The 27,561-nt window shown below is 54.8% G+C and overlaps 1 protein-coding gene across 2 annotated transcripts; it reads right to left on the reverse strand.

The window, feature by feature from the left end:
* Positions 1-1,438: 1,438 nt before the first annotated feature.
* NECTIN2 (nectin cell adhesion molecule 2) lies at positions 1,439-27,561 on the reverse strand. Of its 2 annotated transcripts, XM_044257149.1 has the most exons (9): positions 27,259-27,561; positions 16,535-16,930; positions 13,661-13,957; positions 12,813-12,930; positions 12,246-12,394; positions 5,575-5,728; positions 3,638-3,701; positions 3,409-3,495; positions 1,439-2,567 (listed from the first exon to the last, which is right to left on the reverse strand). In XM_044257149.1, the coding sequence occupies exons 1-9, from the start codon at positions 27,344-27,346 to the stop codon at positions 2,298-2,300; spliced, it is 1,623 nt and encodes a 540-aa protein (XP_044113084.1). In that variant the 5' UTR covers positions 27,347-27,561; the 3' UTR covers positions 1,439-2,297. The 2 variants fall into 2 exon arrangements, with proteins under 2 accessions (XP_044113084.1, XP_044113085.1); XM_044257150.1 differs by lacking the exons at positions 1,439-2,567; positions 3,409-3,495; positions 3,638-3,701; positions 5,575-5,728 and adding an exon at positions 7,712-8,435.

Consider the following 27,561-nt stretch of genomic DNA (forward strand, 5'->3'; position numbering starts at 1 on the left):
GCAACCGAACCCGCTGCCGCCGCCGCCGCCACCGTCGCCCCACCCCGCCTAACCCATTGGTTCGGCACGCTCTGGGATCCGCCCACTAGCTTCAAGGCTTGGCCTTGCAATTGGAGTCATGGCTGGGAGTCCCACCCTACCTCTTTGGGACGTCCTTTTCTATTGGCTCCCACTCACAGGCCGGTCGAGGCACACTTCTCCGCCTTTCCAATTGGCCCGCAGAGACCGCATCTATTGGCTCGCAACGCCGCGGGTTCCAGTGTTCGCCCGCCATTGGTCTGCGCTGCGCACTTTGAAACGCCCACTGACTCGTCGCCTCCGCCCCTCTCCAGAGGGCGTCCCTTCTTTCGACTCCGCCCCGCGGCGAAATTGCCACTGTAATTGGTCAGCTTGGATCCTTGAAGCATTCTGATTGGCTCTGTCGGGCACAGGAGGCCGATCTTGGTGACGTAATCGGTCTGGTACATTCATTGGCTAATATACCAGGGTCGAGGGACACGGGTAAAGATGCGTTGCGCTGCAGAGGCTGCTAGGCAGCAAGGTCAGGCCCCTCGTCCCACCAGGCATCGCGGCAGAGGGGCAGGCCCCTAGTCCAGAGCCGGCGACCGAAAACCGGAAGTGCTGGACCTTCCCACAGTGCCTCGGGAGAATTCTAACCGGTTACGCGAACCCTGTCCTGCTTCTTCTTACCCACAATGCCCCTTAGCTATTTAACGCGACAGTTGTCGTAGACCCACCCCTTCTGTTACCCATCATGCCTTCTGTTCCCGCCTCCACTTGCGTCACTGCGGCTTCTATCTTTGGCCCATTCATTCCTGTCCTATTACCCAGCATGCCTCTGCGCCATTCATTTCAGCTTCATTTCCTGAACTACCTTTAGCCCATTTCTGCCTGTTCACTTTCATCATCCTTCTAGCGCTTCTTTAATTAGCCATCAGGTTTTGGGTCCATTACCTATCATGCCTGCCGGCCCTGTTTCTTTATTATCCCTGTGCCTTTGGCTCATTCATTCGGCTCTATTACCCATAATGCCCTGAGATTCCATTACATTATTCGTAATTTTGCCTTTGGCTTATACTTACTTGCCACTTATCCTTTAAACCTGAGTCCCTCAGACGGAATTACGGCCATTTCTATCTTTGTTCCGTTTATTTCCGTCCGTCACCCGTTAGATTGCCGTTCCTTGACAACCACCCTGCCCTGGACTCCCCCTCTCCTTCTGTTATCCATCATTACGTTTTTGGTTTACGCGTTTTCGCTCATTATCCCCTCACTTAATTATTATTTTTAATATATCTTTGGGCCTTTTGTTTTTTTGCCTGTAACCCATCTTGACTTCTAGCCTCCTGATTTCCTTCAGCTCTAGGTGCCCTATTTGTTTCTCATGTCCCACTCCCATTCCCTTCACATCCCACAGAAAACACAAGTTGACATCTGGTCAAAGTATAAACTCAGATTTTGTAGGAAATGCTATATTACAAAAACAGTATTATATCCCCAGCATCCACCCCCCGCCCCCACCCCGGCCAATCTTCCTCCTGGGAGATGTTTGGGTCCCATCCCACTGGGCAGGAGTAAAAGGACTCAGTAGTCTTCAAAGTAACAGCAACTTCTTCCAAGGCTGGGGCCGGCAAGGCACACCGCATGAAACTTAACCCATCTAGACCTGGGATGAGGCTTAATCCCCTGTAGACAGGAATTGGGGTAGTGGGGGCTCAGGGAAGGGTCTGGACCCTGAGACTCCTGCCTGCAGGAGGGAGGAGGTGGGGAAGCTCTGCCTTGGGGTGGGGAATCCCTTCCCTCTTGTCTTTGGGGAACAGACAGGGTAGGGAGGGGGTGAGTGGGGCTCTGCTGCCTGGAGGGCTCAGGTCTGAGCAGCAGGGTACCCCCAACACCTACCCCGCAGAATTATTGGGATTTTACTGCCTGAGGACAACTCGGAGGTCTGGGGTCTTCTATGGGATTTGGGGGGAGTCCGGAGATGATGGGACATGAGAGGTATGATCTAAGGTCACAGTCTTAGGAGACCTTGGGTCAGAGGTTGTGCAGAAACATATTCCCCTGTCCCCATGTGAGATAAGGTTACCAGGTTTCTGCATGGCCAGTTTCTCTGGGTCAGAGATCATGGGTTAGAGGTCATAGTGGAGCCACCAAGGCAGAAGTCACAGATGAGATGCATTTTTGTGTGTTAACTGGCCATGGCCTGGCCAGAGGTCAGGGGGCACTAGATCCCTGATCTAGATCCCAGAAAGTGAAGGGCTCAAAAGTGAGAGGTGAGAGGCCAGGGCCATGGCAGCTCACACATACATGGCCCGGGACATGACAAAGCCTTTGCTCTGGTAGGAATCAGAGGGGCTGGAGTAGGACAGGGCATCATAGATGGGGTTGATCTTATCTAGATAGTCTTCCTCCTCCTCCTCCTCATCCTCCTCTAAGTCCAGGGAAACCCCCTCCACGACAGGTGGCCCAGGAGGCACCAGGATGGGGGAACCCAGGCCCGTGGCCCCAAGGAGCAGGGGCCCTGACCGTTCTTCCAAGGTGGGCAGCTCATGGTATCGCGGCATATCCTGGAGACAGGGAGGGAAAAAGAGTCCAAGGTCATCTCCTGTGCATTACACAGAATCCCAGCCTGCCCTCTGACCCCCCAAATCCTGACCATCTCTTTATGCCAGCCAGTCCTGACTTCATCGCTTGTTTGGCTGGGTGGAAATTGCACTGGAGTGGGCGCCTGGGTGGCTCAGTGGGTTAAGCCACTGCCTTCGGCTCGGGTCATGATCTCAGGGTCCTGGGATCGAGTCCCGCATCAGGCTCTCTGCTCAGCAGGGAGCCTGCTTCCCTCTCTCTCTCTGCCTGCCTCTCCATCTACTTGTGATTTCTGTCAAATAAATAAATAAAATCTTAAAAAAAAAAAAAAGAAATCGCACTGGAGCAATCATATGGCTTGTCTCCAGCTCAAAGCCCAGAGCCTGTCAGTCCTGGGCCTCTCCTTTGTCTTTTGATTGCTGACCACAAGACTTTCTCCATGAACATTTGACTTCAATCTTGACCTCAACTACTTAAACTTAAGCCCTGAAGAGCTCCTTAAACCTTGATTTGTCTCAGCTTCGGTATCTGACCCGACATCCAAGAGACCACAGAGGGGAATGATAACTGGTTTTGTCTCATCTCCAGGCACAGTATCTGGCAAATGTATATGTTCAACCAGTCTTCACTAAGTGACAAAGACCTCATGTCCTTGGACTTTTTCAACCATGATCTCCCCCACTGAATCCCAAACACATCTCCGTGCTCTAAGCTCTGAGTATACAGCACTGGCCTTGAGTTATGACCTTTAGTGATGGACCTTTTATGTCAGAAGCTGATCCCTGGCCCTTAAGCCCAAACCCCGAACCCTCCCTGAATTCCCACCTGCTCCGCACATGAGACGCCAGCATCAAAGTAGGGGGTCTTGAGTGGGCTGTGCTCTGAGGCCCCAAGAGTGAAAAGCTGGGAGGGCTGCAAGGAAGAAAGAGGGGCAGGTCAGGACCCTCTCACAGCTGGCCTCTCCCCAGAAGTCCACCCTCCTAGCCCTGGCCTCAGTGGGAAAAGGTGCGGGTGTGGAGGTGGGGGCAGCTTGGGCTCCTGGGGAAGTGCTTACCATCTCAGGCTCCTCCAGCTTCGCCTTGGGGGTTGGTGGCTTGTATGAGGGAGGCCCCTCCAGACTGTTGGGTAGGAGGAAGGTCAAGTGGAGTCTCAGACCCAAGAAGCCCTCCTATCCCAGGATCACTGCAGATGCCCTTCCCTCTGCCCGATCTCTTTTTCTGCTGCCTCTCCCCCAAAAGCCCCCCTTGCCCAGCTAACTCTTATTCATCCCATGAATTTCTCTTCTTCCAGGAAGCCTCCCTGATTCTCCAGGAGGATTAGGGACTCCTGATATATGGTTCTATCTAGCTGTTCTCTCTTGGAGCAAGTTTACTGAGTTTGTATTTGAAACATTACTGAGTGTATTTGAAACATTATTTCTGATATCATTCAATAACTATGCTACTGTGAACAAAATGAGGAAAGAATGAGATCCGTGTCCTCAACAGTGTTCTCAGTGTGAGGAAGTCAGAAAGTATTTGTTTAAAAAATGAATGAGGGGTGCCTGGGTGGTACAGCTGGATAACCGTCCAGCTCTTGGTTTTGGCTTGGATCATGATCTTGGAGTTGTGGCATCAAGTCCTGTGTGGGGGTCTGTGCTCAGTGTAGAGTGTGCCTGGGATTTTCCCTCTCCCTGCTCCTCCTGCTCATGTTCTCTCTCTCTCAGATAAGTAAATCTTTGTTTAAAAAAATGGATGAATAAATGAAAGTTGCAGAAACTTCCTTGTGAATCAGAATCACTCAGGGAGCTACAGATTTCAGGCCCTTCCTGCAAAAGTTCTGATTCAGGGGCACCTGGGTGACTCAGTCATTAAACGTCTGTCTGCCTTCGGCTCAGGTCATGATCCTGGGGTCCTGGGATCGAGCCCCACACTGGGTTCCCTGCTCCCCAGGAAGCCTGCTTCTCCCTCTCCCGCTTCCCCTGCTTATGTTCCCTCTCTCACTCTCTCTGTCAAATAAATAAATAAATAAAATCTTTTAAGTTCTGATTCAGTAGGTTTAGTGTAAGCCCAGGAATCTGCATTTTTAACAAGTGTCCCTACCCTTACTACACACACACACACACACACACACACACAGAAACACAAACACACATGCACACACTGGACTATGTTACTTCAGAATCATTTTGGTCCCCAAATGCTCACTTGATGGAAGAGTTTTAGCAAGTGATTCTGGCTCTCTGGAACTGTTTCCTCTTTGAAGTGGGTATCATGGGTTCCCTATGAGAATTTCGTTTCTGTGATGTATTTACACGTGTGAACATTTTAAAAATGTTTGCCTCATCATTGCATTCCTAACCTCTGGCATCTGGCCCTGAATGGTTACTTTCTTAATACTCACTGAATCAATGAATGGATGTGAGGCCTCATCGAGGTCACACACGTAAAATGCATTTCACCAAGCCTGGCACATAACAAGTGCTCTGCACAGAGAAGTGTGATTAGTTCTCTTCCAATATCCAGGCACTTCCGTTCTCAGATTGAGATTTTAGCAGGCCAGATTGAGATTTTGGCTGCCCTGGGTAAAGACTACATTTCCCAGCTTCCCCTGAAGCTGATATACCATGTAAACAGGTTCTGGCTGACGGAAAGTGAGGCAAGTGATGGGTTCCCACTGCCCTCTATTTGTCTTTCCCCCAGGCAGGAATAGGGGCTTTGAGGTCAGGGGGCTGTATCTGGTTGTCAAGTATATAGACAGTGCTAGAAGAATGGGGAGCCATCTTGGAATGTGAGGGAAGGGAAGTTAGAACAACAAGGTGGCAGAAGCCTGGGCTCTGGTGACGTCACAGAGCAGAGCTGTCATACCCACACTTTACAGGAGACAGAAAGAAACTCTCCTCTCTACTCCACTTAAGTCACAGTGATCTGGGGTCGCTCCCCTCCCCCCACCCCTTGGGTTCCCAGATTCTGGGACCCTTCCTCCGCCCAGTTCTCGGGGCCCATCACTCACTCATCCTCCTCCTCTGCCCCCTGTAGCCTCTGCTCTTTCCGCTGCTGCCGACAGATGAGGATGCCTGTGGCGACCACAGCAGTAGCAATGATGGCAGCGATGATGCCCCCAATGATGCCACCCGTGGCCCCTGCGCCTGCTGTGTTGGGGGTCTCTGCAAGAAGAGGGACAGCGTCAGGGGGTCTCCAGGAGGAAGCCAGAGCTCCTTATTTTCTAAGTCATCACCCACCTGCCTGCCTCCTCTCCCTGGTTCTTACTGAGCGTTTGTCGCGTGCCAGCGTCGAATAAAACATCTGCAAGTCCCTGTTCCCATGGAACATCTGTTTTAGCTGGGTAGAGAGACCAAGGGCGCAGAGACAAACACAACAGCTAACACGCCAGGTGGCAGTAAGGGATCAAGGGTTAAAACAGAGTGGGGAAGGTGGTAAGGAAGTGACAGAGCAGGGAACCCCAAGGGTCATCAGAGAGAGACTTACTGTGAGGCGACATTTGAGCAAAGGCCTGAAGGGACTGTAGGGGGTGAGCCAGGAGGAAATGAGAACATTCCAGGCAGAGGAAACAGCCAGTGCAAAAGCCCTGAGGAAGCCTTGTGTTACTTTGAAGGAGCAGCAAAAAGACCACAGGGCCAGAGAAGATGGGATTGGCAGAGGAGGGAAGGGAGGTGACCCAGCAGAGCTAAGAGGCGCAGAATGGTGGGTATTCTGGAATCAGGATCAGAACCCTTCATTCATTACAGGGAATGGAATCACCCTGGGCAGGGGATGTGGTTCTGCCAACGTAACAGGGGAAGGAACTGAGAGAAGCTATGTCCCCGGGGTCTCTCGGTTGGAGTCCTTCTCTGTCCCCCATGTCACCTGTTTGTCATTTTCCATGGCCACTGCGAGCTCCAAGGGGCACGGTCTGGCACCTGGTTGGTGTTTGCCAGATGTGCGAGGAGGGGACCGGCGCTCCAGGATCCACCCCATGCCAGACTGTCCAAATTCCCATTTTGGGGAGGAGGCATGGGGGACCCGAGGTGGGGGACAAGACCATAAACAACCAGAGGAAACTGCACTTGTTCGCAAGCCCCACCCACAGGCTCCACCCTCGGCCAGCCCCATGGCTCAGTTGCCCAGAGGAAGAATGTCTGGGTTGCTCGTTTCCACAACTTCCTGCTCTGCAGCCTGGCGGCCTCAGGAGGGCTTCAGAGCTGGCGGGATGATGGTAACTGCTGCTCACTCAGTCCACACAGTGCCATCCTGAAAGTACTGTTATTCCTGTTTTTATTCCCGCGCGCCCGGTGGGGAGGGGGGAAGTGGGAGGGCGGAGCTATGTCTGCCTAAGTCACCTCTGTGTCCCTGGCAGAGTGAGTGGAAATCAATACTGGTGGGAAATGGACGCCCCAAGCCCCACCTGGCGGCTCAGCGCGGGCATTCCGGGCGCATCCTCTGTGGTGGGGCTCGGGAGAGCAGAGGTGCCTGGGACCGAAACTGGCCCCCCCAACTCCCCCCCATTTCCCAGGCATGGGTTTGGGAGATTTTCTAGTTGGAGGAGCTGCAGCCCCTCCCTTGGAATCATTGAAAACCCGTTGCGACCAGGACAAGAGGAAGAAGGCTGACTGAGAAAGGCCACGGTTCAGTGTCATCAAGATGGGACTTTTCTGGTTCCTTAATACCTCCACCTGCCCTATATCCTCAGGGCCCAGAGAACAAAGGGGGCCTCCCTCCCTCCTGAGATCCTCAGCAACCGAAGAAGGTCAAGTTTGAGCTCTGGCCCCACCCCATGAGGGCAAACCAGTCCAGGTTCCCTGTCTGTTCTGGGGAGCTCTGAGCTCTCACCAGTTTGGCTATTCCCCCCACCCCCGCCCCTGGCAGAAAGGCAGCCACAGTCCTGGGTCAGCCCCATGGCTCAAGTCCAGCCCTCAAGTCCAACTTCCCTAGTCTCTGAGCCCAGAAGCCAGCAACTCCCTTCCGGAGTTGCATTGGCCTTGGGGGTCTCATGCATCCAGTATGTCCTTGAACAATCCAAGTAGTCAGAGCCCCCCTCCCCTCCCTTGGCCCCCGAAGTCTAGTCCCCATCAGGCTCCCACCCCCGGGACCTAGTAGTCCCTGTCCCACCCCGCAGTGAGGGGGTCTGACGTATTACAAGACACCCCCGATGTTTTCCTCCAAGGTGTTTATTAACTCCTGAGTGCCATGGGGCCGGGGCAGGTCAGAGCCAAAAACAAGTTCTCTGTGTGTGTGTAGGGGGGGTTCCTCTCTAGGTCCCCATGATCGGGCTCCCCCGGGGCCTCCCCTTCCCCATGCAGCTCTGGAGACAGAAGTCCAGTGTGTGATTCCAGCTCCCTCCCAAACCCAGGGAAGTGGGAGGTGGCATCTGAGCTCCAGTGTCGTCCAGAAAAACGAGTCCAACCAGTCTGGAACCCTTTGGCTGGCGTGGCTGGCTGTGTCTCTGTCTCTGTCTCTGTCTGTCTCAGGGTCACACGTAAATTGCCCGCCGTGAAATGAGGGAGCCGTCCAGCTGGGACTCCATGTCGTCCTCGAGAGCCTTGGGTGGAGGCAACATGAGACCTTCCTCTGCCTTCTCCTCCTCTTCCTCCTCGTCCTCCTCCTCTTTGCCATCCGGCTTCAGGGGGCCAGGGGCGGCTGGCGTCCAGAAGACGGGGCCCCCATTCCCAAACACCTGAGTTTTTGGATCGTAGGCTCCTCCTCCACTGCTCTCTCCTCCTCCTCCTCCTCCTCCAGGGCTCTTCCTCCTCCTCCTCACCCTCAGCAAGATGAAGGCCAAGGACCCCCCAGCCAGAAGCAGTAGCACCAGCAGTGTCCCCCCCACGGCCCCCCACACCACTGGACCCACGTCTCGGGGTGAGGCCCGGGGTGTGTCTGAGGAGAGAGAAGGAGGGGTGAGAGAGAGAGAAAAGGGAGACACGAGGTCAAGAGGACACATCTGTGGTGGGGGGTTGGGGGGCAGAGGACACAACAGGAGCAGTGACGGGAAAATCGGGGAGGTGACTCTGGGCAGAAGACAGGGGAGGTGGAGAGAAGGTAGAACCTGTCCACTCTGGGCTACACACACTGGGCACTTTGGATGGGGGTGCGAGGGGGGTTGCCAACTGGTGGCCCCCAGATGTGTTTCCTGATACCCGCACAGGGTTTTTCAAAAATTAAACTTGCTAACATTGCAGAAACTAGGTGATTTCACCCCCCCCTCAAAAAAATCCAGATTTCTTTTAGGGAAAAACAAACTCAGATCGGCCATAGCAAGTTCTCATCTCTGCCCGGTGGAGGGCAGTAGCTGCGTGAAGGCGGCTGCGGGGGGTCGGAACAGGGGTTCTGCGCCCAGCCAGAGGGTCACTGGCCAGGACCCCAGAGGCATCCGAGTTTGCGACTTGCTTTGGACAGGCCTGGACAGGGAGGATCCTCACAAAAGCTCTGAGGTTAGGGTCATGGAATCTTGGGTGGATTGAGCCAGGAAAAAGCCAAGCTGGATTGGGGGTCAAGACTGTCAAGATTCCAGAGCCCGGTGGATTTGAGAGAAGGAGGAAAGAAGGGGGAGGGTGCTCCTGAGAAACCCTGTACCCCTTGGAAGTGGCTGGGAGCACCTGGTCCAGGCCATGTAGCCTGCCTCCTGGCTGGGCCATGTCCCCAGTTGTGGAACATGGGGCTCATAAAGCCCACTGTCTCCAGCTGGGCTAGTATTCCTGGCAGTGGGCCAGCAGCTGGGAGGGGAAGGGTCTGGAAGTGGAGATGGAAGCCAGGGACTGCTAAGAGTGCAGGAGGTGGGGCGGGGACAAGGGGTGGGGTCTAGGCCCCACACCAGGAATAGACATTGATACAGTTTAAACCTAGAACCATTTTACACATTTTACACATGCCCCTTCCCCCACCCCTGCATGCAGGGCTGCAGATGGGGAGAAATCAGGGGGCGGGGAACCCACTTATACCTAAACCCCTCTTACCCACACCCCGCACATAGGAGGGGCTGGGACCCAGGCTCCAGAGGGCCCGTGTTTCTCTCCGGGTGTTTCTTTTAAGAGCAGCATTTTCAGGGACACCTGGGTGGCTCAGTGGGTTAAGCCTCTGCCTTTGGCTCAGGTCATGATCTCAAGGTTCTGGGATAGAGTCCCACATCAGGCTCTCTGCTCAGCAAGGAGCCTGCTTCCCCCCCCCCCCGCCACCCCTGCCTGCCTCTCTGCCTACTTGTGATCTCTCTATCTCTCTCTCTGTGTCAAAAAAAAAAAGAGTGGCATTTTCAAATAAAGCCCCACCTGAGGGCTATCAAATCCATTTAGCAATTCAAGAGGAGCAGTTAAAAAAAAAAAAGTAGACTAGAAAAAGTGTCTCCCAAGTAGGAAGAATAAGTACTATCTTGTGAAACTTTTTCTTTTTTTTTGTCTGTCATATCTGTCTATACCGGTACACTGGTTAGAGGCGTGCAACAGTTTTCTTACTCAGAACGCCCATCAGTGACGTCCGGGAACCTGTTTCGGCGCAGGATGGAATGTTTATCTGGGTTTCTGCACGTGGTATTTTGGAGCAGGTGGGTGTGTTCATGAGCCTGTGGGTCAAAAGTTCTCCTGTCTCTCCGAGGCACAGTCTCGCCTGTGGCACAGCCTACGGTTGTGCTTACACGAAACCTGAACCCAGTGCCTGGGACCGCACATCTGGGTCTGGGCGTGTGCAGGAATGCAAGGTGACCGAGACCCTCTAGATGCGACTCAAGGGCTGAGAGTGAGGGGCGCCTGGGGGGCTCAGTCGGTGGGGCATCTGCCCTCCGCTTGGGTCACGATCCCGGGGTCCTGGGATCACGTCCTGCGTCGGGCTCCCTGCAGAGCTGCAGTGTCTTCCCATAGGGCTGAGTCTCTCTGAGGGGTGTGTGTGAAGGGCTTAACTTTGAGGCTGGTGTGTTCTCTTGGAGGGGGTGGTTTCCGGCGGGGGACGTCCCTGGGATTTCTGTGTGTTCAAGGGGCTGTGGGGGGTGTCCGCGTGTTTGTGGGTGTGTATTCCTTCGGTGACCCTCAGGTATGACTGCATCTGTGTGTTCAAGGCTCTGCCCCTTTCAGGGGTGTCCTGATGACTGTGCCTGGGGAGACCAGGTTCTGGGGTGTGGATCTGGGGTAGAGGTTCAAGGGCGGGCTTTACAGCGGGGCGTGGCGGGGTGGATGGAGTTGGCCCTCCCAGGGGTTTGTCTTCCAGGGCGGGGCTGAGTCCAGTTCACCATCGTCTCCCCAACATCAAGGGGGATGCTGGCAAAGAGGAACCCTCAACAAATATTTGTGAGATGACGATCTGTTGAATGCAGCAGGGTTTCTGGGGAGTTTCTGAGGGCGTGCGCCTCGGGGAACATCTCTGAGGTTCTTTGTCAGGATCTGTGCGTGAGGGACGGTTTCTGCATGTGACACTGTTGGGGTTTCTCCCCGCGGTGGGCATGTCTGCGTGATAGTGTCTGGGACAGTATGACTTCCTGGGACAGTGGGTCTGAGCGGGGGCGCTGTGTATCTATGGGGCGTGTCAGAATTCCTGAGAGGGATCTGTTTCCATTTGTTTCTAGGGGTCTGTGTGCATGTGTGCACGTGTGTGTTATAAGATTATGTCTCAGGAAAGGGATCTGTTTCTGTGTCTGGCCGTGGCACCTATCTCCAGGTGTGCGGGAGTACTCACACTTATGTGTCCTCACATTTATGTGTGTCTGTCTTTGGTCATGTTTCTGAGCACACCCCCCGCCCCCTGGCCCACCAAGGCACTATTCCCTGTGTTGTGTGTTTGCACGGGTGTGCTGCATGAATGGGTGTGCCTGGAGGATGTTTCTAAGAATGGTACACGTGGTATCCTGGGGGGCTCTGGGCTGGGGTCACCTGGCTTTGTCTGGTGTATGCCTCTGCTCAAGTGGGCTGCGTGTCTTGGTGACGGTGGGTCTGAGGGTGCGGGTTGTTTTAGATGAGTTTCTGTTTTGATTCTGAGGCCATCTCAGAGCAGAGTATGTCTCTGGAGATGTGGGTCCTGCCTACTGAGACATGAAAGGGCTTCTGTTCCCAGCTCGGGGGTCCCCGTGTCTGTGTCTTAGGGCACGCGGCCTCCCTCCTGGTCTACAGTTGTGATTCCTACCCCATTTCCATCAGCCAGTGCCTCAGGCCTAGTTGGCCTTGTTTTTTCCCGCTCCTGTCTTAGGGCCCATCTGAGTTTGAGGTCATTATCAGGGAGACTGACTGATGAGAACTTTCGACCCATAGACACATCGGCCGCCATTTCTAAAACACCCCCTCTAGAAACACAAATCCTCCAACACACGCGAAAACTGATTTCCTGATGTGACTTGACTAGCACTCATGGTAAGAAATCAGTATTCAAATGCGTCTATTCGTGTCTGTCTAGCTGTGTGACATGTGTCTCTCCAATTGGAGCCCAGGGCGATGTCCCTGAGTCTCCTCCTAGAATCTCTTTCCAGGTCTCTAGTTTCTAGAAAGCCTCCAGCAGAGGCCTCATCCTCCTGATTCTTCTTCCAGTGCCTATCCTGTCGTCCCGATCCAGATCCCATGTGGGGACAAGACAGAAAAGCCACACGGACCTCCTTTCTCATTGGCAAGGCGGGTCTGAATCTTTTCCCAGGCCGGCGGCACAGCCACCCTCAACGCGGCCCCGGAACCCCAAAGGGAGAAACACTTGGGGAGCGGACAACCTCCAAGGCCTGCTCACCTCGCACGAGGACCACCTGTTCAGCACGACCCGTGCCCACGGCGTTGGTGACTGTGCAGATGAATGTGGTGTTGACCAGTCTGTCCACTGAGTGGATGATCAGCTGGGGGCCCTGGGCTACTGCTGAGGCTGGGAAGACGCCTGCTGTCCTGGAAGGTGCAGGGGTCACCAGAGGGGGACATCAGGGAAGCCCGGCCTGGTCCCTGATGACACAGCCTTTAAGATCCAAGCTCCAGGGACATAAATGCTAATGCTCAGGACCCTACATGGCCACTGCTCTCCTTCTGGAGGACTCACGGGCTCAGGTCCCTGATGCGCTTCCCTCAGATCCAGGGGTCCAGACCCCCAGCTGCCTCTTCTTTCAGACCCAGTAGTCCAGACCCCCAACCCCTCCTCCCTCAGACCCAGGAGTCCAGCCCCAGCCCCTTCTCCCTCAGACCCAGGAGCCTAAGGCCCCCAGCCCCTCCTCCCTCAGATTCAGGGGTCCAGATCCCGGCCCCTCCTCAGACTCAGAACCTGACTCCCTCAGACCAAGGACTCAGGGGCCCAGGTCCACCCAGGACTCACGTGCTCCAGTCATAGCCTGTGGGCTCCGGTTTGCTGCGGACGTCACAGCTCAGGGTGGCCTCGCTGCGGCCTAGGTACCAGTTGTCGTCGTAGCCAGAGATGGAGACCTCAGGGGGGTCTGGAGGAAATAGGGGAACTAGCTCAGGGACAGGGAGAGTCCCAGAAGAGGGGAGAGGTCAGCAGAGAGATAGAACTCCTGAAGAAATGAACTGGGTTGACAGGAGGCAGACCTATATCCCAAGTGGGACAAATCAGTTCGGGCTATGTCTCCGTCCAGGGATGCCACCTGGGTCGGGAGGGAGTTACTGTTCCAAGAAGGCAGTGCCTGTTATTCCTGCCACACCCGGAGCAGATAAAGGAAGTGGTTTAACCAAAGGCAGTGTCCGGGGAGCTAGCGTGCAGAGTGCTGAGCTGGGGGCTGGGGTGTGTTTGGCCAAGGCGGAGAAGAGCCGGCTGAGTTACTCTCTGGCCGCGCTGTGGGGTAACACTGGGGGGTGTGGGTGTGGGCCGTTTTTGCAGTTTGCCAATTTCCTCGGTATAAATACTCCCCAGTGGTCAATTTCAAGCTGTCCCTAAAACTTCCCTGGATGTGGAATTGGGACGAAATGCATAAAATTGGCTCTTGCGAACCCATTCCAGCTCACCCACTGATCGTGGTGGGAAGGAGAGCGCCTCACGAAGCCAGCAGAGGCAATGAGGGGACACGGGGAGGCCAGTATAGACAAGAGGCAGGAAGGCGGTGCCGACTGGGGGGCTGATGCAGACAACACTTGGGAGGGTGTAGACAGTACCCCAGGGAAGCCGGCGTAGACGATACTGGAGAGGCGATCACACCCCAACACACTCACAGCGCACGGAGAGGGTCACAGGCAGCAGGATTGGCTCCTCGAAGCTCTCATGCTCTACTTTGCAGGTGACCTTGACACCATCTGCTCGGCTCAAGGGCACTAAGGTGAACCGGCTGGTGACGGTGACTGTGCCGGGCACGGGCCCCGACATCTGGGTCTCTTTGGTCTCCCCATCCAGGGGTGAAAACCAGGAGATTCGAGCGGGTGGGCGGCCACCCTCAGAGACACAGCGGGCCACGGGTACAGGATCCAGGCTGAGCGTGACCTCCTGCGTTTCGGCGTGATTCTGGGGCTGTGCTGGGGAGAGCAATGGAGGGGGTACGTCACTCCTCACCTGTGGTCCTTCCATGGACGCCTCTGCAGTGGGGTTGAGCCGGGAAGCCCCAAGCACTGGGGGCTCAAATCCCACTTCTTCTGCTTAGCAGGTGCATGGCCTTGGGCAAACCATTTCCCAGCCCTGTACCTCAGTTTCCTCCTCTGTAAAGTGGGGAGAACTAAAATGCCCACCCCAGAGGGTTGTTGGGTAGATTAAACAGATAGGTAAAACCCTTGGGATGGTGACTGACGCTCCCTATGCTGTGTGTGCTGTGACATTATTCTGTCCGTCCTCCTCTGCCAGAAAAGCAGTGACAGCGTCCAAGAGCTTGAGATTTTTTTTTTCTTCAAAAAAAGCCAAAGCAGAATAATGCAGTTCAAAGGTCCAGCTCAAAAGACCTCCTACTTCTTCCCTGTAATTGCCAGGAGATGGGGGTGCCGGAAGTAGGATAAAGGTTGTAGAGTTTCCCAAAGCTGGAAATTTTTTGCCCTTTTCACCCATCTTCCTGGAAACCATGGAAAGATACTGGGAGGAAAACAATAAAATGTCCATGAGGAATAACCCACAGGTAGAACTGGACTGTCCCGAGTTTCTGCGTCATGGCCCCGGGTGCCTTGTGGATCTCACTGGGTTTCTCCAGAGTTCATCAATGTAGTACATCCCTCTCCTCCTTCCCTCCTTTTCTCCCGATTGCCAGAGCCTCCGATGGGCTTCCCCACATGCTCCCTGGTTGCCCAGCCACCTGTCCTCTGACCACTCTGGGCATGCGCCCCACGCCTCCCTCGGTCCCTGCAGCACCCACTGCAAGGTGTTGGCGACCATGTGCCTGGAAGGGTCTGGGCCTCCCTTCTCCTTGGCTTGCTCTTCCTCCTCCTCCAGATCCAGGCTTCACTTCCTCAAGGGAACTTCCCTGACATCTGACTCTCCCTTTTAGGGGCTCTCACGTCACCTGCTGCTCTGGGAAAGCAGAGCTTTGGCTGTTCTGTTCCATGTTCCTGCCCCAGGGGATAGCTAGTGAGAGGCAGGTGCTCTCTACACAACCCTTGAGCAGAACGCATGATGATGGGGCACCTGGGTGGCTCAGTGGGTTAAAGCCTCTGCCTTCGGCTCAGGTCATGATCTCAGAGTCCTAGGATGGAGCCCCACATTGGGCTCTCTGCTCATCAGGGAGCCTGCTTCCTCCTCTCTCTCTGCCTGCTTCTCTGCCTACTTGTGATTTCTGCCTGTCAAATAAATAAATAAAATCTTAAAAAAAAAAAAAAATTCTCTTTAAAAAAAAAAAAAAAAAAAGAACACATGATGACACAGGGAGAGACCTTTGTGAGTGGTGGAGATCTGTGCTTTGAATTATGCAAAACAACTGGGGTTTCAGGCTCCATTAAAAAGGGAAGCCTTTGGGGAGCTTGGATGGCTCAGTCATAAAGTGTCTGCCTTGGGTTCAGGTCATGACCCCAGGTCCTGGGATGGAGGCCCACATCATCAGGCTCTCTGCTCAGCAGGGAGCCTACTTCTCCCTCTCCCACTTCCCCTGCCTGTGTTCTCTCTTTCTCTTTTTTAAATATCTTATTTATTTATTTGACAGAGAGAGAGATCACTAGTAGGCAGAGCAGCAGGCAGAGAGAGAGGGGGAAGCAGGCTCCCCGCTGAGCAGAGAGCCTGATGAGGGACTCCATTCCCTTTGTTTGCTAATTTGATTATTCCCTGGCATTACCTCTAACGTATCTCCAAAGCCCGACATCTTCTTGCTACCCAACGGCCTCCACCTTGATCTAGTTGCCATTACCTCCTGCCCTCTGGTTCCTGAGCTTCCACCTATCTCCCCAGTGTGCAGCCAGAAGGAGTCTGTGAAAACCAAACCCAGATCACATCTGTCCCCTGCTCAGAACTTCCCACAGCTCCAGTTCTCTCAGGGCAAAAGCCAAAGTTTTCATGTGGTCCTTGAGGCGGTCTGTGATCTGTGGCCCTCATCATCTTCTTGATCTTTTCCCCTCCTACTCTGCCTTTATTCACAAGCCTCTGGCCACAATGACTTCCTTGCTCTTCCTCAAATGCACCCTGCCACAGGGCCTTGGCACTTGCCATGCCCTCTGCCTAGAATTCTCTTCCCTTACTTAACCCTACAGGGCTCCTTCATCTCTTTCTAGTTTTTGTTCAGATTTCACCAGGCCTCCCTAGCCAACATTGTAGCCTGCCCCCTGCCCCCCACCCCCCAGCTTCCAATGCACCTACATCCACCTGACCCACTCCTATTTTTCTTATGATGTTATTTACTCTCTGGCACCCCCTTATTGAAGTAGAAGCCCAGTAGCTCTGCTTCATGCCCAGAGCCTAGAATACTGCTTGGCACCTAGAAGGTGCTCAGTCTATACTTTTGAAAGCCTTGGGAACTGCCGTGTCCTCAACTTGCAAGATAGAGTCTGACATGCAGTAGGTGCTTAACAGATATTTGCTAACTGAGCGAAGACCATAGGGAAAGTCAATATCACAGCTGAAGCCCAGAGAGAAAGGGATCCACGATGGGGGGGATCTCCTGTTCCCTGACTCCCCGCACTGCTCACCTATGGCTTTGAGCCAGGTCACCCCGCGACTGGTGCCACTGGGGAAGGTGGCAAACTCGCAGGTATAGTTGCCCTCGTCGTCCACTGTCAGTCCCCTGAGGGCCAGCGTGGCGTCCCGCAGATCCATCTCGGTGCCCTGCCTGGTCCCTGCACTCTGCCCGGCAGTGACAAAGGAGAGCCGCTCTTCACCAGGTTTTGGGCTGCGGAAGCTGGGGCCATAGGAGGGGTGGAAGGCGGCCACACTCTTGCTGACCCCGGCCGCATCTACATGCAGCCAGGTCACCTGTGACACTCGGACTTCCGGTCCCGGAGGCAGCAGGTGGCACGGCAGCTGCACGGTGCCGCCCAGATAGCCCCGCACCTCGGGTGGCACTCGAACTTGGACATCCTGGGCTCCTGGAGAGAAAAGAGAAAGAGACTGGTGGCAGGGGGAAGGACCCAGACACCTCCAGGCTAGTCGGGGCCATCATGGAGGGGCTCCCCTGGGAAATGCAGACCCCACATGCCATGTAGGAGCCTTTGTTGGGTCCCCATTCCAAAAGGGCAATCCAGGAAACATATTTTATTTTAAAGATTTTATTTATTTATTTGACAGAGATCACAAGTAGGCAGAGAGGCAGGCAGGGGGGAGCGGGGGGAGCAGGCTCCCTGCTGAACAGAGATCCCTATGCTGGGCTCGATCCCAGGACCCTGGGATCATAACCTGAGCTGTAGGCAGGGGCTTTAACCCACTGAGCCACCCAGGCGCCCCCAGGAAACATATTTTGAGGAAAACTAGGGATACAGGAATCTGGACTAAATTATGGGCTGCTTTGGAATGTTCGCTGATATTCTTCTTCTTCTTTTTTTTTTTTTTTCCCAAAGATTCTATTTATTTATTTGACAGAGAGACAGAGAGAGATAGCAAGAGAGGGAATACAAGCAGGGGGAGTGGGAGAGGGAGAAGCAGACTCCCTACTGAGCAGGGAGCCTGATGCAGGGCTTGATCCCAGGACTCTGGGATCATGACCCGAGCTAAAGGCAGACGCTTAACAACTGAGCTACCTAGGTGCCCCTGTTCACTAATATTCTTAAGCATGGTGGTTCAACCTTAGGCAGGTAGCATCCCTGTGTCTCCACCATCATGTCCACAACATACCCTCAAATGGGTCAGCAAAACCAAAACCAGCTACAGAGAGAGCCTGAAGACAATGCGGCAAAATGTAATCTGCTGTAGAGTCTGTCGGGAGAGTGGGAGGCAGGCTCCTGAGCTCTTCTTCCCACTTACACCTGCTTGTATGTTTGCAAACTCCTACTATAAAGTGTTTGGATGGAAAAAAAAGTGGGGTGCCTGGGTGGCTCAGTGGGTTGAGTCTCTGCCTTCAGCTCAGGTCATAGTCTCAGGGTCCTGGGATCAAGCCCCCACATTGGGCTCTCTGCTCAGCGGGGAGCCTGCTTCCTGCTCCCCCCCGCCCCCTCTGCCTACTTGTGATCTGTCAAACGAAAAAAAAAATCTTGTAAAATGTTTGGAAAAAAAAAGAATCCCCCTCAAAATCAATCAATAAAAAAATAAATAAGCCAGACGCCTGGGGGCCTCAGTTGGGTTAGGCGTCTGCCTTCAGCTCAGGTCATGATCCCGGGGTCCTGGGATAGAGTCCCTCATTGGGCTCCCTGCCCTGAGGGAACCTGCTTCTCCCTGTCCCTCTGCCTTTCTCTGTCTCTCATGAATAAGTAAAATCTTTAAAAAAAAAAAAGCGTGTCACAAAATAAGTTTTTAAATATTTAAAGTGTGAGGGCAGCCTTCACTTTTTTCTGCACAGAATTACACTTTCTCTCACCTTTCTAGAAAAACAACAGCTCTCTGAACCTTTTTTTTTTTTCTTTTAAGATTTAATTTATTTATCTGGGGGAGAGAGAGCACAGGAGGGGTCAGAACAGAGGGAGATGGAGAAGGAGGCTCCCAGCTGAGCAGGGAGCCTGATGTGGGGCTCGATCTCAGGACCCTGGGATCAAAACCTGAGCCAAAGGGAGACAGATGCCTAACTGACTAGGCCACCCAAACTGCCCCCCATATTTTTTTTTGAGAGCTTTCTTGAGATATTATTCCCACTCACCCACCGAAAGTGTCCAATTTAATCACTTTTAAAAAACATTTTATTTTGACAGAGAGAGATCACAAGTAGGCAGAGAGGCAGGCAGAGAGAGAAGGGGAAGCAGGCTCCCCACTGAGCAGAGAGCCCAATTCCAGGACCCTGAGACCATGACCCGAGCTGAAGGCAGAGGCTTTAACCCACTGAGCCACCCAGGCGCTCCTCAATGACTTTTTGTATATTCACAAGAGTCATTTTATATAGTGTCTGTTGCTATAATCAATTTTAGGACACAATTACACTTCCCCAAAGAAACCCAGTGCCCATTATCAGTACTGATACCAGGCCTTTGTTCTCTTTTTTATAGCTGAATAATATTCCATTTTCTGGATGTACCATGTTCCCTTTAACCACGCATCAGTGGATAGACGCTGGGGTTGTTCCCACTTTTTGTCGATTATGAACAAAGCTGTTATAAACATGTGCATACATGGTTTTGTGTGAACGTGTATTTTCTTTTTTCACTTATCTTGTTCTTTCTAAAAAGGTTTTGTTTATTTATGAAAGAAAAAGAGGGAGAGCACGCGAGAGCAGGGGGAAGGGCAGAGGGAGAGAGAGGCAGGGAATCTCAAGCAGATCCCCTGCTGAGAGTGGAGCCCGTGGGGCTTGATCCCAGAACCCTGAGATCATGACCTGAGCTGAAGGCAGAGGCTTAACCCACTGAGTCCCCAGGCGCCCTATTTTCTCACTTGTAATAGAAACCAGGATAAAGAGGACTGTGGGTCTGTTATGCGAGGTGGGAAGGCACAGGGACTGAGGGCACACTGCCTGGGTTTGAATCCTGACTCTGCCATGCCCTGCCTATGTGACTTTGGGCAAGTCATTTGACCTCTCTGTGCCTTGGTTTCCTCAGCTGTAAAATGAGGATAATCACAGGGCCCACCTCCCAGGGGTTGTTACAAAGATTAAAGAATATTTGTGGAGCACTTAGCTCAGGGGCCACAGGAAACAGGAGATCAGTGTTTGTTGAATAAAGGCCGGCCAGGTAGGTATAATTACAAGTGGCACTTGACATTCAGTCTCGAGGCGGGTCAAGGGGAGTGTGTGCGGCCACCAGCCCCACATGGGAACCCAGGAAACATTAACAGGAGACCCTAATGATAGGGTCCCCAGCAGAAGGGAGTCCCACCAGCGGGGGCAGTCCCAGAAACTTCTGGAAAGAAGCCATCGGTCAAGAACACTGCGTAATAGATATACCGTCTCACAGGAATTCCCACTCATGTCCCCAAACAGCCCAAGCGTTAATATTTTGGAAACGGGGCTTTCTCTCCTTTGGACAGGCCACACTACTGGTTGTCAACGGGTTTCCTGCTGACTCGGTCCCTTTCCAGGTGGGTATCCATATTTCTGAGCCTCAGTTCCTCCATCTGTAAAATGGGGATGTTCACGGTACCCTCCAGGGTCCCCTGTGAGAGTTTCATGGAACGAATTGCTCCCATTAGGGCTCCCATTAGGGCTCCCTGGGGCCAGTGAGTCAAACAGGCCGTTAGCCGCCCGCCACAGGCCAAATCCGGCTTCGCTTGTGTTTTCTTTTGGCCCACACAGCACTGTTTCACACATGAACTAGCACTCAGTAATCTACTAACCCACCGAAGGGCCTGGTGATTAATCAGGATGTGGGGCTCCTGCGGGTCCCCAGTGGGGTGGAACGGAGGAAAGGCTGCCTCTTCCTTCAGGGGCCGGTGCCCTTCACCCACCTGGCCTCCAAAGGCACTGAGTGTGGGACAAAGGTCCCCAAAGGCTCTGCCTCCTTTCAGCTGGGTAAGGACGGACGGGCACTCTGTCAGGAGAAACCATCCGGCCTCGTGAGCTCTGGAGGGAGCCAAGTAGGGTGGGGCCAGTGAGTTAGGTTTTCTCCTTTGAGACAAGTGGGAGCCATGGAGGGTTCCTCAGCAGGAGAATGACTAGGCTTAAACCAAGGGAACCTGAAGGGCAGGTGAAGCTGGATGGAAACCTGGCTAGCCAGCAAAAAGTCCTGACAAGGGCTCAAGAGAAGCTCTAGAGGTTGAGATGAAGACTGGGGGCGGGGCAGCAGGTTGACTCCTTGAGGGGGTCCATGCAAAAAAGAGCAACTCAGCAAAGAGGTCCTGGGTGCCAGAGGGTTGGTCCCCAAAGACGGGATGTCTATTGTTCCCCGTTGTACCCCCAGCGCCCACACCAGGGTCTCACATATAGTAGGTGCTCAATGAACACTACCGAACAGGAGTGCCTGGGCGGCTCAGTCAGTCAATTGTCTGCCTTGGGCTCAGGTCATGATCTCAAGAGTCATGAGCTCGAGCCCCACATTGGGCTCACCGCTCAGCAAGGAAGTCTGCCTGAGATTCTTTCCCTCTGCCCCCTCCCCTGTGCATGCACGCGTGCACACACACTCTCTCTCAAATAAATCTTTAAAAAATACACATAGGGGCGCCTGGGTGGCTCAGTGGGTTAAGCCGCTGCCTTCGGCTCAGGTCATGATCTCAGGGTCCTGGGATTGAGTCCCACATCGGGCTCTCTGCTCAGCAGGGGGCCTGCTTCCCTTCCTCTCTATCTGCCTGCTTCTCTGACTACTTGTGATCTCTGTCTGTCAAATAAATAAATAAAATCTTTTTAAAAAAAATACATATATATACCACCAAACTAATGTCTGGCTCTGTGCTGGGTGTGGTGCTGCAGGACAAGTCAGGTGCTTGTTCTCCAAGAGCTGACAATGTGACAGGGAGGCAAATGTCGCACAGCGTCAAGGATGCCACAGACTGAAGGTGGCAGGGAGTGGGGGTAAGAACCCAGAGCCGAGGCCTGACCCAGCCAAGGCAGGCCGGGAGGGCTTCCTGAAGGAGACCTGATTCCTTTTCCAGGGAACCTGAGCTCAGGCCCACGGAGCCCCACCCCCACCTTTAGGCCCCTGTGTCCCTTCCGGGACCCAGATTTCCCATTCTAAGGGAGGCCGTGTGATTGCGGGATGCCTGTGTCTTCTGAGGGAGGTGGCCCTCCTGGATCTAGGGTCTTGTCTCAGCACTGCCCACTTCAGAGCATTTAAAAAACCCACTCTTCGGGGCGCCTGGGTGGTTCAGTCAGTTAAGCGTCTGCCTTGGGCTCAGGTCATGATCTCAGGGTCCTGGGATGGAGCCCTGCATCTGGCTCCCACCTGAGCGGAGAGTCTGCTTGTGCTCACTCTCTCACTCAAATAAATAAATAAAATCTTAAAACAAACAAACAAACCTGCCCCTTAACTTCTCATAGGGCAGACTCCTGAGGCAGGTCTTTGGGCCCCAGCTTTCTGCCCCAGAAGGCCCTGCCCCCCTCCCCCTGCTCAGCATTTCCTCTGTCTTCCAGCCTGGACTTTCATGACTCCCTGGAAGTCACTAGGGGAGGGATTCTTTGTCCTGTTAGGCTCACAAGCTAAGCCCTCAGTGTCCACAACGGGGCCTGGCTCCAAGGGGACTATCCCTGTTGGCTGAACAAATGAGGTTCTAAAATCCTCTGGCTTGAAGAGCTGTAGCATCGGGGGCCTTCCTGTGGGTTCCCCTCACTCGGGAAAGAAACTAACGCCTTTATAGCAGTCCAGGTTTCCCAGAATCCTCCTTCCGGCCCTGTCTCCCACCCCCTGGGCTTTCCCCACTCCCTCTCTCATTTCCTTCAGGTCTTTGCTGGGCCAAGTAATCCCCCCACATCACGCTAATGATAATAACAACCCCCCACCCCCACCCCAGACCCAGCTTCCTTTTCCTCAAGGCACCTGATGTGTCTTTGCCATGGAACATCAGGGCCCGGGGACTAGGATCTTTGTTTACTCCTGTGGCTCTGAAGCCTAGAATGGTGCCTTGCACACTATAGGGGCTCCATAAATATGATGAATGAATGAATGAATGAATGAGACAAAGGCAGAGAAACAGTGGTGTACCCAACTGCACAGGCTGAGGCTAAGTTAGGGCTTTGGGTGCCCCAGAGAGTTACACGTGGGGTGGGAGGGGAGGGGGCAGGGTTAGGTATGTGCCTCTGAAAGAGCCCTCAGAATGGGATGGGGCAGGGATGTTGGGGGGTTGGGGCTGTGAGGAAGAAGGCTCAGCCAGACCAGAGGCAAGTTTAGAAGGTGGAAAGGCTGAGACCTGAGGCCAAGGGGCTGCGGGACTTAGGGGTACAGGGGTGGGCCAATGGAGGCATGGGAATTGAAGCCAGTGTGTGGGGGAGATGGGGTACGGGGGTGGGGGGGTGCAGGGGGCTGGTAGCTGGCCTGGAATTAGAGTCTCAGTGTGCAGTGTGCTGCTGGGCGGTGCCAGAGCCCTGACCTTGGCTGGGATGTGGCCAGCACCACGGCGGGGGAGAGGATGGCCCAGGGAACACAGACCTCACTAAGCCTCCTTCATCAGCAAGCCAGACTAGTGACAGTTTCAGCGTGGAGTCAGCGGGGTCCCTGGACACACTTCCTCTCCCTGTGGCTAGGCCTTTGGGCTTACGGGTAGCAGAGCAGGGGCTGCCTGGGGACAGTACGAGCCCAGAAGGAAACCGTGATGGACAGAGACACAGAGCCTGAAACCCTGAGATCTGGGGAAGGGTAGATCAAGGCAGAGAGGCGTATGCATAGGGCTTACAGCACCCTAGAGGAGGAGTGGGCCAGAGGCCCCGACTCCTGGGCTCCTGCCTGGCTGGCTCCCCAGGGCTTGGCTCACCCCCTCTGACCCATAAACACTGGGACCTGTCCTGCAGGGCGCGGCGGGACTCAGCAGGCCCTTGAAGGCCAGCGTGCTTGGAGCACTGGCCTCAGCTGCTGCCTCAGCCACCTTGCTAATTAATTAATTGCATTAATCACAGTGCCCACCCCCACAGCGGACATCCGGGAGCCAGTCCGGGTTGGGGGGGGCGGTGAGCAGCAGCAGCTGCCGCCAGGACCCAGGCTTTCTGGCTGTGCCCAGGACTTCTGCACCTGCCTCCCCATCTCCCTTGGTCATCTCTCAGATGGTGGTTATCATTCCCTTCCCCAGGCTGAGATCTCCCTGCCTTCCTGCAGGGGCTCGACCACCCTGAAGCCCTCGCCTATGGGGTCTGGTATTTCTGGGGTGAGTCTCTAGGATCGCTCTTCCTGGCTGAGCCCCCTGGACAGAAAGAAATGCTCATATACCCAGTCTACATGTGCCCCCAAAATGTTTCTGGCCACACGACTCTGGCCTCCCTCTTACAGGTCCTGTCCCTTTGATCTCTCGTGTCCCAGAGCCCTGAGTGAGTGCCTACGTGCCTCCAACTCCTAAGTAGGGTCTCTGGCCTCTACCTCCATCTCTCTCAGAGTCTCTGTTTTCCTTCCATGTCTCTCATGTTCTCTCTGACAGTTGTAATGAAACGTAATTCCCATGCCATCCAATCCAATTCGAACCACACCGTTCAGCACCATCGGTCTACTCAGACACTATATATTCATATGCTATGTATCCGGTATATTTTATATTTACAGACTGGGGACTCCCCCAAACCGGAGCCCATCTTGGAACATTTTCACTAGCCAAAGAAGATGGCCCACATCCCTAGCTGTTCTCATATTCTCTTTTCTCTATGTCTGACATCTGAGAGCCCAGTCTCCCTGGGTCTGGGTCTCCTGCCTCTGGAAACTGGGTCCTTGCATTGACTCCTGGGGTCTCTAATCTCTCAGGATTTCTGAGAGTACATCTCTCAGGGTCTCTGGTCCTGGGACCTCCCTGCCTGCTAGATCTCCCCATCTCTGCCCATCTCCCTACATCTCTGATAATACTTTTGCGTGCCTGGGCCATCTCGTGGGTCTCTCTTCTCCTCCCCCTCCTGCTCCATTTCTCAGCCTCACTGGGACATTAAAAATGTAACAGCGTCCCTGGTGGGGCGGAGGAGCTGGCTGGCATGCCCAACTCCCTGTCCCTCCCATGTCCACCACTCCCTGGGGCCCCCACATGCGCCTGGCCTTGAGGCTCTCCTGTGCCCTGACCTCCCTGGGTCATGACATCGACATCACTGACAGCTAGAGGCTTTTGGGCTCCCAGCCTGTCACCAAACCTGTGTCTCTCTCCTTAGGCAGTTCTTGCCTTTATTCTGCTGTCTCTGTCCAGCTTCCTCCCCTCCCCCCCGCCCTTCTCTGTCCCCTCTCAGTAGCTTGCTATTCCACCCCTGTGGGCTGTAATTCATTCTCTCCCATCTCTCGGTTCCATTCTAGTGTTTGTCTCTGATCCCAAGCCTAAATTTGTTTCAGATGCACACTCCATGGGCTTCTCTCCCCATCCCTGTATCTCTGCCCTCTCTGTGAGTGGCCCTCCCCTCTTCTTCTGCCCCCTCCCCCCTTCTGGCTCCTGTCTGTGAGCAGACCCACCCCCACTTCGCTCCCCAGTCCCTCTTTCCTAACAAGAAGAGACAGCAGGCCCGCCATCCCCTCTCCTCCCATCCCCTCCACCACCTGGCTGATGAGGATGAAAAGCTGGGGAGGACCCAGCTGGAGGCCCAGGTGGTGCACCCTCAGTCCGAGGAGGCCACGTAGGGGGAAGGCTGAGGAGCCAGAGACAGGTAAAGAGAGATGGGTGGAAAGGAAAGGGAGAGAGCTCTGTGGGAGATGAGAGAGCCAGGGGACCAGAGAGAGGTGAGAAATGAGGGGAGGGGGCGGGGAGGGAGGGAGGGAGGCAGAGAAAAGCAGGGAGTGTAGGCACAGGGATGAGGGGTCAGGAAAGGGGAAGACCCTCCTCCCCAGGTTCCAAGAGCTTTCACATGGGATCAGCAAGAGTTCTGAATCCTCCTAATGGCCCTGAAGGAAAGGGGTTAGGATCTCAGTTTTACAAAGGAGGAAATGGAGTCTCAAAGGCCCCTGGTGGAGCAGAGCCAAGAAAGGTTCTGAAGTCTGCAGTCCGGCTTCCAGGGGACAGGCTGGGGACCCTGGGAAAGAGGCTGGCCCTTTTGAAACCTCTGTGTCCCCATCTGCAAGATGGGAACAGGAATAGGATGTGCCTCCCAGGGAGATCTAGAATCCTCTAGGAGATCATGGATCACGTCAAAGCCTGGCTCAAGGTCAGGCGGGTTTGAGCATTTCCCCGGAGCAGCAGGTCTGACCTCATCTCCCTACCTCTGACACCGAAGGGGAGGCAGTACCCAGCTCTAAGGAAAGGCTGGGAGACAACTCAGAGACATGCTGGGAAAAATAAGGTCAGAAGGTTAACCAAGGGCTCCCCAAGACATCTCTCCTCACCCTCCCCGCCCCGCCTACACTTTCTGGGCAAACCCTTGGGAAACTCCAACATCCAGAGTTTCTAGTAGAGAATAAACAGCCCGGTCACCTGCAAGGGGCGGGGCCAAAACCTCCACCTGTTTCCTCCCAGCCCCTCCCTCCTCTGAGAGCTGCGCCCTCCCTCAAGGGGGTTGAGGGGCACGGGAGGGGGCTGGTGGGCAGAGCGGAGGGAGAGGCGGGGGATTAGGGCGGCGGCTCCGCGCGTCGTCCCCCCCCCCCCCGCGACAAGGGCGCGACCAGAGAAAAGATAAGGTCCCGAAACCAGGGAGTCCGGAACCGGGAGACGGGAGAGCGCCTGCCCCTCCCTCCCGGGTTCAGCCAAAGTGAAACCGGTAAAACTTCCCCAGGGACGTCCCAGCCGACGGCTCTCAAGGCGAGGGAAGGGTCCCAGCCCGTGGGACTCAGCTGCTCTTTCGGCCTGGGACCCCACCGACCGAGCTCCAGCTTTCCAGATAGAGCCTCTGGCCCTTGATACATCTAGAAGCCAAGAACACGGTCCCCCGCCCACATTTTATAACTGGATTTCAGAAGACATTGCAACGTTCACAATTAAATCTGAGGTCCACGGGATAGAGCCTCTTCCACCCCCCCCAACATTTTACCTAGGAGTCGGGAGACAAAGCCCCCTGCTCACAACCTGGAACCAAGTTTGTGCCCTGTCTGCCCCCAATTTGACGAGGACCCAGGACATATAGTCCCTAGCCTTCATTCTGCCTGGGACTCAGGAGACGGAGCCCCCAGCCCCTCATTTTTCTGGAGCCCAGGAGCCAGGCCCCAGCCCCTTGTTTTCTGGGGCCCAAGAGACAGAGCCTTCATCTCCCTGAGGCCCAGGGTCGCTGGTACTCATCCTTGGCCCTCCAAGGGACCCAAAGTCCGAGCTCCCGCGCCCTCTGGAGGACCTGGACATCTGGCCCCCTACCCTCAATTCTCCCAAGGCCTCAGACGCCCAGCCCTGGAAGAAGGAAAATGGGGGGATGGTCTTGTCTCCTCGTCGCGACCCTCCCGCTGGGGGAGGGAGCAGAAATTCCCCACATGCCTGAGGGGGTAAGCGGAGACGGAACCCCAGATCCGGTTGACAGCTCGGTGCGAGGTGGGGAGGAGGTCGCGAAGACTCGGATTTAACCCTTTTGGTGTTAGAATCAGAGGAAGGGGGAGGGGGTAGCCGAGAAGTCCGGTGTAGGCTGGGGGAGTTGTAAAGAAGGGTGATGAGGGGAGAGGGCTGCAGAGAGGAAAGGGTCGGAGTCGGTAGGGGCCAGCGAGGAAGAGGGCTCGAGAGAGAGGGCTCGGTGAACTGGGGGTGGAGCGGGGAAGGTGCTCAGGCTCCCCCCACTCGAAAGGTGGGGAAGGGACTGGGTCCGCGCGGGGGGTGGGCGTCTGTGGTTTCTCACCGGTTTCCCGGAGCAGAAGCAGCAGCAGCGGCAGGAGCGGCAGCGTCGGCGACGATCTCGACGGCGGGAGGGCTGCGGCCCGGGCCATGGGGGGGCCCGGGGAGGGACTGGGCCCGGGCGGGGGCCTGCGGGCCACTCCGTGAGCGCCGATCCTCTGGGCGGTAGAGCAGGTGCCTGAGGGGCTCCGGCTCTCGGCCGGTTCCCGCCCGGTCTACTCTCGCGGCTCTGCTCTCGGGGCCGGGCTCTCCCCGCTCGGTGCCCCCGGCCCCAGGCTTCTCTCCCGCAGCTCGGACTCGCTGACGT

This window comes from Neovison vison, chromosome 7, assembly GCF_020171115.1.
Source record: "Neovison vison isolate M4711 chromosome 7, ASM_NN_V1, whole genome shotgun sequence".
NCBI lineage: Eukaryota > Metazoa > Chordata > Mammalia > Carnivora > Mustelidae > Neogale > Neogale vison.

Bases quoted from the DNA above. Each gene is read 5' to 3' on its own strand.
- NECTIN2 (XM_044257149.1), bottom strand. From the start codon at position 27,346: ATGGCCCGGGCCGCAGCCCTCCCGCCGTCGAGATCGTCGCCGACGCTG. The intron at 12,395-12,812 runs GTGAGTCCTGGG...TGCACCTTCCAG, and splicing joins ACAGGCTATGACTGGAGCAC to GACAGCAGGCGTCTTCCCAG. The intron at 2,568-3,408 runs GTGGGAATTCAG...CCCTGTCTCCAG, and splicing joins GCGTCTCATGTGCGGAGCAG to GATATGCCGCGATACCATGA.